At 50.9% G+C, this 13,552-nt stretch overlaps 1 protein-coding gene across 3 annotated transcripts; it reads left to right on the top strand.

Moving 5' to 3' along the window:
* Positions 1-1,116: 1,116 nt before the first annotated feature.
* On the top strand, positions 1,117-9,342 carry BHLHE40 (basic helix-loop-helix family member e40). 3 transcript variants are annotated; one of them, XM_044916581.1, is made up of 6 exons: positions 1,117-1,826; positions 3,699-4,041; positions 4,206-4,275; positions 4,534-4,641; positions 5,589-5,712; positions 7,036-9,342. In XM_044916581.1, exons 2-6 carry the CDS (start codon positions 3,962-3,964, stop codon positions 7,890-7,892), a joined length of 1,239 nt encoding a protein of 412 aa, XP_044772516.1. In that variant the 5' UTR covers positions 1,117-1,826; positions 3,699-3,961; the 3' UTR covers positions 7,893-9,342. The 3 variants fall into 3 exon arrangements, with proteins under 3 accessions (XP_044772516.1, XP_044772518.1, XP_021550951.1); XM_044916583.1 differs by having other exon boundaries at positions 1,705-1,989; XM_021695276.1 differs by lacking the exon at positions 1,117-1,826 and having other exon boundaries at positions 3,637-4,041.
* The last annotated feature ends 4,210 nt before the right edge of the window (positions 9,343-13,552 follow it).

Raw genomic sequence — 13,552 nt, 5'->3', positions numbered from 1 at the left:
ATACATAAAAATGTGATATGTGAAATGTGATAAAAAAAATTTCCCGAGGATCCATAAATAGGCAAAAAATGATGTTATCTGAGCAAGAAAGAAAGTGAGCTCTAACTTCCTACACAGGAAGGGGCCAGGTAACAGGATAGACTCTCCCCAACACACAGCATCAGACCTTCAAAATGCTGAGTCTCAGTAGGAAAAGAAAAGGAAAATCCGGTCCTTCCCTGTACAAAATTATGTTCTCTCTACACTTAAAAGGACAAAACAGAGGGGAGGGCTACAAAATGTCAGAATTACCCAGTGCAGCTGCTCAGTGCTACAATGCACAACTCGAGAGGGTGCTCTCACACAGACTGTGATGTGAATGGCTCCCCCTGGAGTTGAACAGTGCATAACTCATACAACCCTACCAGGCAGCCAAGAGTATAATGATTAAGAGTACAAGCTTCGGAGCCAAACAAACCTAGGGTCTAGTTCCAGATCTAATCTCAGGCTATTATACCTGAGGCAGGTTATTTAACCTCCCTGAGCCTCAATTTCCTTAAGAGGACACATATATTCCTAGGACCTACTTCAGTGCCTGGCACATAGTGGTTCTCAATAAATATGTGTTAAATGAATATAAAAATGAGCTAATACCTGCCTTATAAGGTGGTGGGGAGGACTAAATGAATTAACATAGACAAAGTTTTTGCAGACGTCTAAAAAATAAAACAGCATTAAACAAGTATCTACAAAAGATGACAGAGTGAAATTTTAAGATTCTTCAGGGTGGAAAGATGCAGGTTGGGAAGGAATTATTCTGTTTAAATTGATGAAAAAATAATCACAAGCTATTGAGAAAAGAAAAACAGACTAAATGGTTTAAAATATATAAAATCTGGAAATGGTATAAAATATATAAAATCTGGATAGGATAGAACTTTTGTACGGTGGAGACTTTTTCTTTCTTTCCTTTCTTCCTTTCTTTTTCTTTTTCTTTTATTTCTTGAAGCTTAAGAATACATTTGGAACAAAAAGTAGGAAATGCATATATTTTGTTATTTCCAACTGTAGCACAGGTAAGGACAAAAAGTATTGATAACATCAAAACATTCTAAGAACGACATTGTGCCATGGGAGCTGAAATGTTCGGGTTCATGTCTGGCATGGGGGGAGCGAGGTGTATGATGGTTCAGGGACAGGTGTTCCTTCCTCCCCCAGCCCTTCTTTCCTGGTAGAACTGTGGTTTTGGTGCAGTCATGACAATCCTTCACCCTTATTAAAGTCGCACAATGAAGCAGGTCGCCCTAGATTGAAAGCACAAACCCGGAGCAGGCCGGTCCCCTCCTTCCCCGATGGTTCTGCTGCCCACCTCCCGGCAGGAAGCTGCGGCGCAGTCATTCCCTCCCTAGAGATGGCTGAGAACAGAAACCAGCAAAAGTACATTCTGGGAGGGAAGGATCCCTGAGCCCCCAAGAGAGATAACGCCAGTTAGCAGTTAGAAAAGGAGGCATTTCTCACACTTGCTAATGAGTTCGACGCTTGTGAAACATAAACAGGAAGTGGGAGCTCTCCAAAGCGACCTGAAGGAAATCCACTCCCAGTTTGGTCAAAGTGTGAATCCCAGTTCTCTAGGTTGTCAAGGACACTGCCAATTAAGACTGACACCCCCAAACTCTGCCCGAGGCAAAGCTTCACCCAGTCCCCGCAGCGACCCCGTTTTTGTCCTTTTTTTCAATCCTTCCCACCGCCAGGCCACTCAGCAGCGGGGTAACTGACCCGAGGCGCGGTGGGAACGGCTTACAGTCATCTCTCAACTCCCCGAACTTGCAGGGCAGGGCAGCGCAGAGGTCAGTGAAATCCCCAGCCAGGCCTTATTTTAGTCATGAATTTCCACTGGCTCCCTCCTCTGACTGCATCAGCGCGGCTCACACCGCGGGCTTGGAGTTTCAGCTGTTTTCCCTGCTCCAGGCTGAGTTAGAAGGTCACAGAGCCCGGACTTTGCCGGGGGAGGTATGTCCCCCCCGCCCTCCCCTCCCCCTCCCCAGGCGCGCTTTGCGGAGATCTGGGGCTGCTTGTGGGAGGCCTTTCTGCCCCAAGCTCAGGGCAGTGGGTTAGCTTCTTCCTCCTTCTCTTCCCACGCATCTTGGCCCGAATTAAATAAATTTTGAAACAAAACAAAACAAACTTATCTTTTTTCTGGCAGCCAGTGGCACCTATATAATTTTCCCAGGGCTGCCTTCCCCTCATTGCCCAATTTATCCTCTTTCCAGAGGTTCCTGTAAATTCAAGGGCAGAATCTGTCTGATTCCCCACAGTATCTCTAGCAACGGTCACAAGGAGGGGCCTCAACAAATGTGTATCGACTGAATGAGTGCTAAGATTTCAATGTGATGGACAGTTAGTTTTTTCTAGTCTCTCTTCCCTCCCGCTCCGGGTGCAGACCGCCAACAGCGCCGCCCAAGTTCCTGGCAGGCAGGGAGATGGCCCACCCGACGGGCACACCGCGTCCCCGGGGTCTGGGTCCCACGGGCGGCGCAAAGGGCCTCGCATGCGGCGGCCCTGTGGCCCGAGCTCTGGCCACGTGAAGCGTCACGCCCCGTGCTGCTGCAGGGCAGGCGTCGCCGCCGCAGTTGTGTAACGTAGCAGCCGGAGGGGAGGCGACCCGGGAGCCTCTGCTCCGGAGGGGGCAGGGAACGCAGGGCATCGCGCCCGGTATCTTTCTGTGCCGGACTAGCCGAAGTGGGGTGGAGGTGGGCACTGGGACACCCAGGGGGGTGCGCAAGAGGGTGCCCGCCGGCCCGCAGGCTGTACCCAGGAGCGGAGCTCCCGGGGAGCGAGGGGGCCGTGGCGCACACGCTCGGCGGTCAGGTGCGCGCAGCGTGCTCGGCGGCGGCCTCGGCTGCCCCTGCGCTTGGCTGCCAGCCCGCTTCCCATGGGGTGACATCCGCCCCGCCCCTCGGCCCCTCCCCACGGCGGGCAATTCCTGGACGCCCGGCTGAGGGGTGGGGGCGGGGAAGCCGGGACGGAAAGAAACACCAGCCTCTGGGGAGGGCAGGGGGACCGGGCGACTCCCTCCGCTGCGCGCCGGTTCCTCGGAGCCGGCCGGGAGGGGGAGGAGGAAGAGGGTTGGGCTGGAGCGAGCGAGGGGATATTCCTCTCCCGGCTTGAGTCAGACGCGGGCGGATCCGTCCTCCCCCGTTCCCTCCCAGGAGACGGGAACTTACTTCATTTCCCTGGGGCAGGTTCGCCCACGTTACCAACCCTCCCCCCACACCACCCGGGCCCAGCGGCTCCCCGGCCCCTTCCAGCTTCCGCGCCCCCCACCCGGTTGGGCAGGACCCAGGCCGTGCTGCCACCCCCTCTTCGGGGAAAGGCAGCCGCAGCCGCAGACACCTGGAGGCTGAGGCTGGGGGTGGGGGCTCCCTCGCAGCCGCGGGAGCGTTGTCCAACACGTGAGACTCATGTGATGAAGCCGGGGGAGGGCGGGCAGGTCGCTCCTTCCCTCCCTGGCAGCGGCCAGACGTGCCTGGAGTCACAGGGTAGAACACGTAGCTCCAACCCACCCACTCGCTCCCATTTAACCCAGCCCGCAGCCTCTCCATTACTCCTCAGCTCGCACCCCCCACCCCCCGCCCCCCTGGCCCCCCCCCCCCCTCTCCGAGCTCCCTCCCGCCTCCCCGCCCGCCCCACTTCTCATTCACTTGGCTCGCACCGCGCAGACGGCGCAGGGAGCACACGCCGCCAGTCTGTGCGCAGAGCCGGAGCCAGAGGCCGCGGGGACACCATGCACGCCCCCAACTGAAGCAGCACCTCAAAGCCGCAGCGCCCGGCAGCCCAAGCGGATTTCAGGGAGCTCAGACTCAGAGGAACCCTTGCTGAGAGAGACACCCCCCGCCCCCCGGAAGCCCCTTGCAGGACAGTCCTCACCCCGACGTTCCGCTACTGCAGACAGGAGTGCACAGTGGCCCCGGCTCGCCGCGCCATGGAGCGGATCCCCAGCGCGCAACCGCCCCCCGCCTGCCTGCCCAAAGCTCCAGGACTAGAACCCGGAGACCTACCTGGGTAAGTTGGCACTCCCCGGCCCCTTCAAGCCTCGGCTCCAGCCCTGCGTTCTGCGCGGCTCTCGACTCGGAGCAGCTCTGGCCGCATCCGGGGGGCTTTTACCAGGGCTCCTGCAGCCTATGCGCACGCAAAGTCATGACCCTACCTGGCCCCTCTCCCTGCAGGATGGATTTTGCCCACATGTACCAAGTGTACAAATCGAGGCGGGGAATAAAGCGGAGCGAGGATAGCAAGGTAAGAACACCGCGCCCCTGGGGACCCCAGACCCTGGCGCGCGCTGTTTCCAAGAAAAGTTTTCTCACTTTGAGCTTGGCCGGGCTATGCAAGGTGTGGGCTCGGTGCTTCTATGAAATGGCTTGGACTAGAGGGGGCAGAAAGTGGTTCAGGGTGTGACTCCGCGGCCCCAACTCTTACCGCGCCGCGGGGTGGGGGAGGAGAGGGGCTTCTTACCCGCTTCCTCTGGTGCCCACCGCCTCCCCGTGTGCCTTGCAGGAGACCTACAAACTGCCGCACCGGCTCATCGAGAAAAAGAGACGTGACCGGATTAACGAGTGCATCGCCCAGCTGAAGGATCTCCTACCCGAACATCTCAAACTTACAGTAAGTGAGAATCTGGCCCCTCTCCAAGCCAGCTCTTCTGCCCAGAGAGCGGGTGGGGGTCATTCGCCGCCTGCAGGCCCCACGGGGAACTGCAGACCAGATGCGCGGCTCAAGAGCTTGCTTGCGGGTGGCAGTTTCGGGGTACCCTTCCCCAGCCCGGGGATTTTTCTGGCAGCCTCATGCAAATGAGGTGAGAACCTATTGGACTTCTCCAAGTTGGCTCCAACACCAACTAGACTTCGTTTTCAAGAGTTTAAGCCTTTCCTTTCTGGTGATTTTCAGGGTTCTTTAGTTTTGCTGACTTGGGTAAACCAAGGAACACGCAGATTTTATTTACTCCCTTTCTGTCGCCCTCCCCCTTTTTAAAAATAAAGAGGACTTGTTTGGGTGCGTGATTTTTATGTCCTGTCCTTTCTTGGCGGTAGCCAACAGCTTACTGGCTTTGGCAGCCTTTGGTTGGGAAAGGAAAAAAAAAAATAGTATTTGAGGAGGAAGTAAAAAGCCTGGATGAGCTGAAAGTTATGAAAGGGTGTCAGGAAAGAAGCTAGGGGAAGCCTCTTGGCTGCCAGACACAGTAGAAGTCCCTCCTCAGGTTGACACCACTGCAGAGAAATGTTATCTCCGGATTCCCCTGAGTTAAGGTCAGCTGCGGCTGCTGGAGAAATTTATCTGTCAGAGCTTTCTCCTGATGTAGCTGCCTCTTCCCAAATGCCTCCAAAGATAAGTGACGCTCATTTTTTATTCTTTAATCAGAAGTGTGTGCATGTATGTATACATGCACACACTTTTTAAAAACATCATCTCCAAACTTAAAACTAAATGTAGTCAACCAGGAGAGGCTATTTCATATTTTTTTTTTCCTTTAGAGATATTTCCCATTGCTAATAAGTGTCCCAGAGGTGGGACTTCTCTGAGCTCACTGTTGACTAAGGCTCTTTTTATTCCAGACTTTGGGTCACTTGGAAAAAGCAGTGGTTCTGGAACTTACCTTGAAGCATGTGAAAGCACTAACAAACCTAATTGACCAGCAGCAGCAGAAAATCATTGCCCTGCAGAGCGGTTTACAAGCTGGTGAGTGCCCGAGTCTGGTTATCATCACCTAAGAGTTGTAGCACAAATAGCCTGTGGGCTCAACATCTGGTATAAAGAACATTCCTACAACAAATTGCTTATGCACATTTGTTGGGGGAGATGTCATTTTATCTTTCCTAAAAGGTCAGACTTTTCATTCGGAATGCTGCTGTATGCCACCTGGCATGAATACGTATTAGTCAAGTGGTGAAATATTTCCGTGGCATTTTGGTTTAAGGGTTTCTGGGTTCTGGGACATTTTCCCCCTCCTGTTTAAAATGCCAAGGCACCTATAATTTGTATCGTGGGTGTTTTACAGTTGGTCTTCTTAGTCCGCTTTCATTGGAGAATAAATCATGGGTATGCCCCAGTGTTTTCCTGTTTCTCTACTTCCTTATCACTCTGTGTGTGGTATGATCCTGGCAGGATGACAGCAGGAGCTTTTCCTGCATTTCATGTGGTTCCCTGAATAGCCACTAGGTATCTTGGTGAGTTGCACAATCTAATGAAACCACTGAAGTTTCATCATTAGTTTCTACCAACTTCCAGAGAATCACAGTCAGCTTGTAACCTTCTAGTTTCACCCCTTCCAAATAATACTGTACAGACCGGGAAGAAATTCTTCTACCCACTCCCTCATTCCATTCTTCTTGCCCTTCTTTCCAAGACTAGTATGATGAGAATCACAAAAACCTAGCAGGTGCTTCTGCCAGTTTCTTCATTGAAAATAGGAAGATGATCGTACCTGATTTTTCGGGGCTTGTGGATAGAATACATGGAAAAGGCTTAGAAATAGCTTTGAAATTTAAAGATTGCAGCACAACTGCAACTTTTTTAATCGAAAATAAGCTTACTTGGGTGGCATCGTTTCCTCATTCTTTATCTCATTCTATGACTGGTCTCTGTCCGATCTTGCTCTGGTAAGACTGATGTTCTATAAATTGACTCTAGTTATAAACATATGAGGATGTTCACTGCTGTGTCATGTATAATGAAAACTCAGGAACAAGCTATCGATTCAACAAGAGGAAAAATAGTCCCATCGCTATTAATTATGTTCTGTTTCTGTGATGGGATATTATGCGACACTTAGAACTCATATTTTACCTCTGAGTGGTAGGATAATGGATTATTTTTGTTCTATTATTTGTACTTTTCAGTATAACCCAAATTTTTTCTGATCATATTACTTTTGGAGTTAGGAACACGAATCAGTGAGTGCTAATAACAGAGAGAGGAAAGCTTCCAGTCTTTGAGGTGTAGGTACCCAGGTGAACCACAGGGCCTTCTGAAACGTCTTCCTTTGGATCTGTGTTGATCCAGGTGAGCTGTCGGGGAGAAATGTTGAAGCAGGTCAAGAGATGTTCTGCTCAGGTTTCCAGACGTGTGCCCGGGAGGTGCTTCAGTACCTGGCCAAGCATGAGAACACTCGGGACCTGAAGTCTTCCCAGCTAGTCACCCACCTTCACCGTGTGGTCTCAGAGCTGCTACAAGGGGGTACCTCCAGGAAACCATCAGACCCAGCTCCCAAAGCCATGGACTTCAAGGAGAAACCCAGCTCCCTGGCCAAAGGCTCTGAAGGCCCTGGGAAAAACTGTGTGCCGGTCATCCAGCGGACTTTCGCGCACTCGAGTGGGGAGCAGAGTGGCAGTGACACGGACACAGACAGTGGCTATGGAGGAGAATCCGAGAAGGGTGACTTGCGTGGTGAGCAGCAGTATTTCAAAAGCGATCATGGACGCAGGTTCACCATGGGAGAAAGGATCGGTGTTATTAAGCAAGAATCGGAAGAACCCCCAACAAAAAAGAGCAGAATGCAGCTCTCCGATGATGAAGGCCACTTCATTGGCAGTGACCTGATCAGCTCCCCATTCCTGGGCCCACACCCACACCAACCTCCCTTCTGTCTGCCTTTCTATCTGATCCCGCCGTCAGCAACTGCCTACTTGCCCATGCTGGAGAAGTGCTGGTATCCCACCTCCGTCCCCGTGTTATACCCGGGCCTCAACGCCTCCGCAGCAGCCCTCACCAGCTTCATGAACCCAGACAAGATCTCAGCCCCCTTGCTCATGCCCCAGAGACTCCCTTCTCCCTTGCCAGCACATCCGGCCATCGACTCTTCTGCCCTGCTCCAAGCTTTGAAGCAGATCCCCCCTTTAAACTTAGAAACCAAAGACTAGGGGACCCTGCTGCTCTGCTTTCCTTCCTCCCTACTCCCCCCCCCCAAAAAAAGAAAGTGTGACTGCAGCAAGATTGCTCTAGTGTGTATGCTGAGATAATCTGAGGCACGGAGAGAAGATTTGGGGTGCGTGTGTGTGCGCGCACACGCATTATGGTGTGTTGGTATAGGACATGAAAGCTCCTTCTGGCGTAGGGAATATATGAAGGATTGCCTGACGTCAGGAGATTTAGGGGGGATTGTAGCAGATCTCTGGGCTTTCCCCCACCCAGAGAATAGCCCCCTCAGATACAGACAAATCAGCTGGATTTTCAAAAGCTTCAAAGTCTTGGTCTGTGAGTCAGTCTTCATTTTGGGAGCCGGGTCTGTGGCTTTGAGAAAAAGGTACTTTCAAAAGAGGGCTTTCCAGAGCGCTGTTCCCAGCCAGCTCTTATGACCCCACCCTTCTCCCTTTTATTGTTGCCATGACTCACCACACGGGGAGAGGGCAGCCACACTGAGCTTTCTGCTAAGTGGTGAGGTAGCAGACACTGGCATAGCATGGTAGTGGTTTGGGGAGATTGCTACAGGTCTGCTCCCCACCCCCTGCCTCTGATGAATAAAGAGAATGTAGTTCCTACTCAGGCTTTTGTAGTGATTAACTTAATAAGGAACTGAAAAGGGCCCCCTGGTAAAGCTGAGCTGCCAGGAATGAGGGAGACGTCCCTGGGCCCTATGGCACCTGTTTTAAGTCTCACCTAGAAAACAATCTTGCTGTCCCGGGAACCAAAGCAGGGTCTGAGAGATGCAGGTGCCTAAGTTCCACTCACCCCCAAAATGCGTAAAGTCAAGTAATAAATTGCTACCTTCAACAAGCAGAGCTAGACTCGGTTTTCAGTTCTATCCTAAAACTCCTTTTAACCAAGCTTAGCTTACAGCCCTAACCAGCTCTTGGCACAGCAAGATCCTTTCTGCAGGCTAATGCCCCTCGCCCGACGGCATAGGGAGTGTCCTTATTGCTAAAAAGGATTCTGTCTCCTTCAAAGAAGTTTTATTTTTGGTCCACAGTACTTGTTTTCTGACTTGTCCAGCTAGCCCTGCACCAGCTTTTCAAAATGCACTATGCTTGATCGCCGATGGTGTTTTAACTTTTTCTTTTCCTGTTTTTATTTTGGTATAAAGTCATTGCCTTTATTTGTAAAACTGTTATAAATATATATTATATAAGTATATTAAACAGGAAATGTTTCAGATGTTTATTTGTATAATTACTTGATCTACAAAGTGAGAAAAATGAATGTATTCCTGTTTTTGAAGAGAAGAAGAATTTTTTTCTCTAGGGAGAGGTACAGTGTTTATATTTTGGAGCCTTCCTGAAGGTGTGAAATTGTAAATATTTTTATCTATGAGTCAATGTTAAGTAGTTGTTTTAAAATACTTAATAAAATAATCCTTTTCCTGTGGAAGAGAAAGGTGGTCTTTTGCATTTATTTTTTTTAAGATTTTATTTATTTGACAGAGAGATAGCGAGAGCAGGAACACAAGCAGGGGGAGTGGGAGAGGGAGAAGCGGGCTTCCTGCCGAGCAGGGAGCCTGATGTGGGACTCGATCCCAGATCCCTGGGATCATGACCTGAGCCGAAGGCAGATGCTTAACGACTGAGCCACCCAGGTGCCCGGTCTTTTGCATTTTTTAAAAATACCCCAGTCGTGTGAAAACGGCTATCTCCTGCTCTCCCCTTCTTGGCTGGAAACAACAACTAGTTAATCTTGGCGACATTTCATTCAGCTTTTTATGTGCCTTGTATTCAGTCAGAGAGAATAAATGAATAAACTTGGTCAATTTTGTAGGTAAATATTTGTTTGTTTTTTTAACACTTGCTAAAGGTTCATGGTCACCCTGTGCCTCCTTCCAGAGTTAGGCAAAAAGTACATTGTCCCTGCCACCCCCCCACCCTGCCCTGGCCTGCTTTTGTCATGGTCCTTAGAACTTGACAGAAAATCAAATTATGGAATTGTTAGGCCGTAGGGTCTGGGGAGCTTGCTGGAGCGGTAGGCACATGGAGAAAAGATTTAATGGATTATTATGCAATAATTGGTGCTGGGGATAGCACCTCTGCCAAGCCAGTCTAACTTTTTTGAGTCTAGCAAAGTCTAATGGATTTGCCATATCCTGTCTTATTGCTGCTGAGGGCAACATTCCATAATTATTTTCTACATCCTTCCTGGATTTCCTCTCATTGGGTGTGTTTGTGTGTGAATGAATATTGGTGTTCCTTAGTCAAGTGCTCTTATGAAAAAAAAAAAAAAAAATTCCATGTGAAAAGAAGTGGGAAATGACCTGACCCGGTCGAGGATTTTTGCCTCTCTCCTTCTCCCTGTCAGGGATGTCCTGATGGCCAGTGCCTGGCTTGCATGCTTCCGATCTCCAAGTATCTTGAGCCTTCCAGAACCCTTTGGTCATCTGGAGCCTAAGCAGGGAACCTGCCCCCAGGGAGTTCTCAGCCAGGCAAAGGCGCCCCCTGCCCATCATGAGTTTGCTTCCAGCCCCCTGCCCATGAGTTTGCTTCCAACGTCGCCTTCCCTGTCCCCTGATGAGCTAGCAGGTGAGAGTGAGCATTGCCTGGCTGTGTGAGATGCAGAACGCATGCTCTCAAAGACACAGTGATCCGCCGGGGCAGCATGGAATCATGGACGGGAGCCCTGCACCAGGAGTCTGGAGATGAACTGATGGCCTGTCATCTCCCTTCCACACCTGGTCTTGACTAGGTAAAATAAGGATTCTGAGCCCTGTCACAAGTCCTGTCGCAGGCAGATGGCAAATTCTGGAAGTCCCTCCTTCTCCCAGCTCTTTAGGGCCTCCAGGTCTCCTGCCTGCTAAGTCCCTTGAAATGCCTCCATGAATGGCTAGGCTTTTCTGGCTAGGCTTTTTTGGTAAAAACCTAAACAAGTCAGTTGCTCCCAGGGATGGAGCATGGGGTTGAAATCAGGGCCAAACGCCCTTTGCATGCCCCTCTCTCTTTCCTGGGCCATAACTCAAGGAGTCTCCGTGGAGACTGAAGGAAGTGGTTGGAGCAACCTGAACTAAAAAAAACACGTGAGCGTTCAGACACCTAACAGTCGACCCAGAGTCGCCCTCCTGGGGTTTGCGGGGTCACACACCCCTCAAGGGAGCCGCTGCCCCGCTGCCCCCTTTGCCCTTGCCTTTCCTTCTAGCCCACTTGCAGCAGGTTCCAAGTGGCTCCCAGGGAGATGCGAGGAGGGGCTTGCACCCCAGCCCTTCGCCCATTCGGGACAAAGAGGACCTCTGTTTAAAAGGGGTGTGTGTGAGTGTGAGGGGGTGAAGTGTTGGCTTTGAGGTAGGGGAGCCGAGGCTGGGGATCCGGCCGCCTTCAGACAGGGCGTGACCCTCCGGGCCTGCCGGGATGGTCTCACCCAGCGCTGACCTGCCTCGCCTGTTGACACAACGTCACGTTTCCGACTGCAGCCCTTTCATGTGCGGCCCGCGGCTAAATGCGGCTGCCGGTTCCTGGAAGCAGACGTGCCTGGCACCGCGTCAGCAGAAACCTGATCCCCGGGGAAGCTTGGCACGGCCACGGGATCGCTCGGCCCCCAGAATAGGGCCTGGCAGCGGGCGCCGGGCAGCCCCCGCCCCCCACCCCTCGCGCCCAGCAGGAAGGAATCCAAGCGCTCTCCCGCAGGGGTGGGGTAGGGAGCTGGATTTAGGCAGGGCATTGGGACAAGGGCCTAATTAACTACAAGCTAGAAGCTTCCCACGGGTCATCGCTCGTTAATGAAGCCTAACAACCTAGAAGCACCATTATGGGTGGTAGTATAACTCGCGTTTTGGAGAGAAATAAAAGCGGGCTCAGAGAGGGGAGGTAATTTGCCCAAAGTCACACAGCTTCCGAGTTGCTAAACCATTAGTGGGATGGTGAACATGTTGCACTGTGGCTCTTCTTAATCGGATCCAAGGTGAAGGCTTTCAGAGTTCGGTTGTTAATAATGATGATGATGATGATAATAATAATAATAATAATAGCAACAGAACTATCACTACTGTTAAAGGCAAACCCATTCAAGGCACTTACAATTTGCCAGGCACTCTTCAAAGCGCTCCCATACAATAATTTAATTCTTGCAGCAACTCCATGAAATAGATACAATTATTAATCCCCTCATATGGTTTTAAAAAACATAGGCACAGAGAGGTTAAGTAACTTGCATAAGGTCACACAGCTCTAGTGGTGAAGTGAATTCAAACCTAGGCAGTTTGGCTCCAGAGTCTATGTGCTTAGCTACGAAATCACATTGCCCTTCTAGCTAAATGATAGTAATAATAATAAAAGTAAAAGTGGTAATAATTATAGCTGTTACTACCATATTTTGAACACTTTCCCTGTGCCATGCACTGTATTAAGCACTTTGTGTGAATTATCTCTATTTCCTCTAGCAACTGTGATAGATAACAGATATTAATATGCCCATTTTACAGATGACACAACTGGAGCTCAAAGAGAGGAAATGCCTCATCTGAGGTGACACATCATTTAAAGACAGCGTCATGCCCTTTCTCTGGTATGGAACTGCTTCTAAACCGAGCTGCTGTTGGGCTTGGATATGCATGAGCTCATTTAATCCTCAAAATAGCCCTATGGGGTAGGTACTATGCTCCCCAGTGGGCAAATGAGATAACTGACACTCAGAGTGAAGTTATTTGCCCACCTCTTTGTTGCCTTACAAATGCCCCCACACACCATCCTGCAGCAAAAAATGGGCCCATTCTCTAATTAAAGAACTAACCCCACAGGCATTTGGGGTCACATGGCGAGGCCCTAGAGACTGACTGTGCTGAGAACCAGAATCTGGGTTTGAGGAAATTCTATGTCATATTTTCTGGGGTGGGACTAGGGGTACTCACATCTCTCTTCAGGTTAGGAGAGGGACAGGTAGAGGGGCCTGAGGGAGGAGCTGCATGTGGACCACTCAGGTCAAAGCAACTCTGCTGGAGGGAGGGAGGGAGGGAGAGAGGGAGGCAGACACTGAGTTCCATGCTCTCTTGCTGGAAGGGAACCTGGCAGGGGCGGAGACCTGGCCACTGTAGCTGCTGTCTCTCTCAGCTTCCTTCAGCCCACCCGAACCCTGGTCCATGTCCCCAGCCCTTGGCTGATGACGGGTAAGCAAGAAGCCATTTTGCTTGGGGGCATGGGCCGAGTATCTCAGGTGGGAGCTTGCCTTGCTGCCGGGTTTCTCCTCAGGCCTCTAGAGCCCATTGCAAGGCTCAAAGAGACAGAATGTGTTGAGTTCCCAAGCGCTCTCATATAACGACTCTGTGTTAACAGGATCGGCGTGTTTTTCTGAGACCCAGAATTCCCAGAGGTGCCACGTGGCATGGAGGGCGGGGAGGCTCTGGGCTTCTCACTGCCTCTTCAACTGGAGCAGCTTCCTTTTTCCTTTTTCCTCTGTCTTATGTCTTGTAATGATTTGTTTGAACAAGTGTTCTACTGCTAAAAACATCCCACACACGTTTGGAAGGCACTAAACTGTAGCATACCCTTCCTCAGGCATGGCCTTCACATTCCCTGCCTCTTTCTCCAGGATTCTGAGGGAGGCTGAGGCCACTCAAAGCCACCTCCACCCCCTCAACCCAGCACCACCCCCCTGTTTATCCCAAGCCATCTGT

Source organism: Neomonachus schauinslandi, chromosome 1 (genome assembly GCF_002201575.2).
Source record: "Neomonachus schauinslandi chromosome 1, ASM220157v2, whole genome shotgun sequence".
Classification (NCBI taxonomy): Eukaryota; Metazoa; Chordata; class Mammalia; order Carnivora; family Phocidae; genus Neomonachus; species Neomonachus schauinslandi.
The sequence above is the reverse complement of the archived record's forward strand: the minus strand, read 5'-3'. Positions and strand labels throughout refer to the sequence as shown.

Coding starts and splice junctions, on each gene's coding strand:
- BHLHE40 (XM_044916581.1), top strand. CDS start 3,962: ATGGAGCGGATCCCCAGCGCGCAACCGCCCCCCGCCTGCCTGCCCAAA. Junction 4,042..4,205: donor GAACCCGGAGACCTACCTGG/GTAAGTTGGCAC, acceptor CTCTCCCTGCAG/GATGGATTTTGCCCACATGT. Junction 4,276..4,533: donor AGCGGAGCGAGGATAGCAAG/GTAAGAACACCG, acceptor TGTGCCTTGCAG/GAGACCTACAAACTGCCGCA.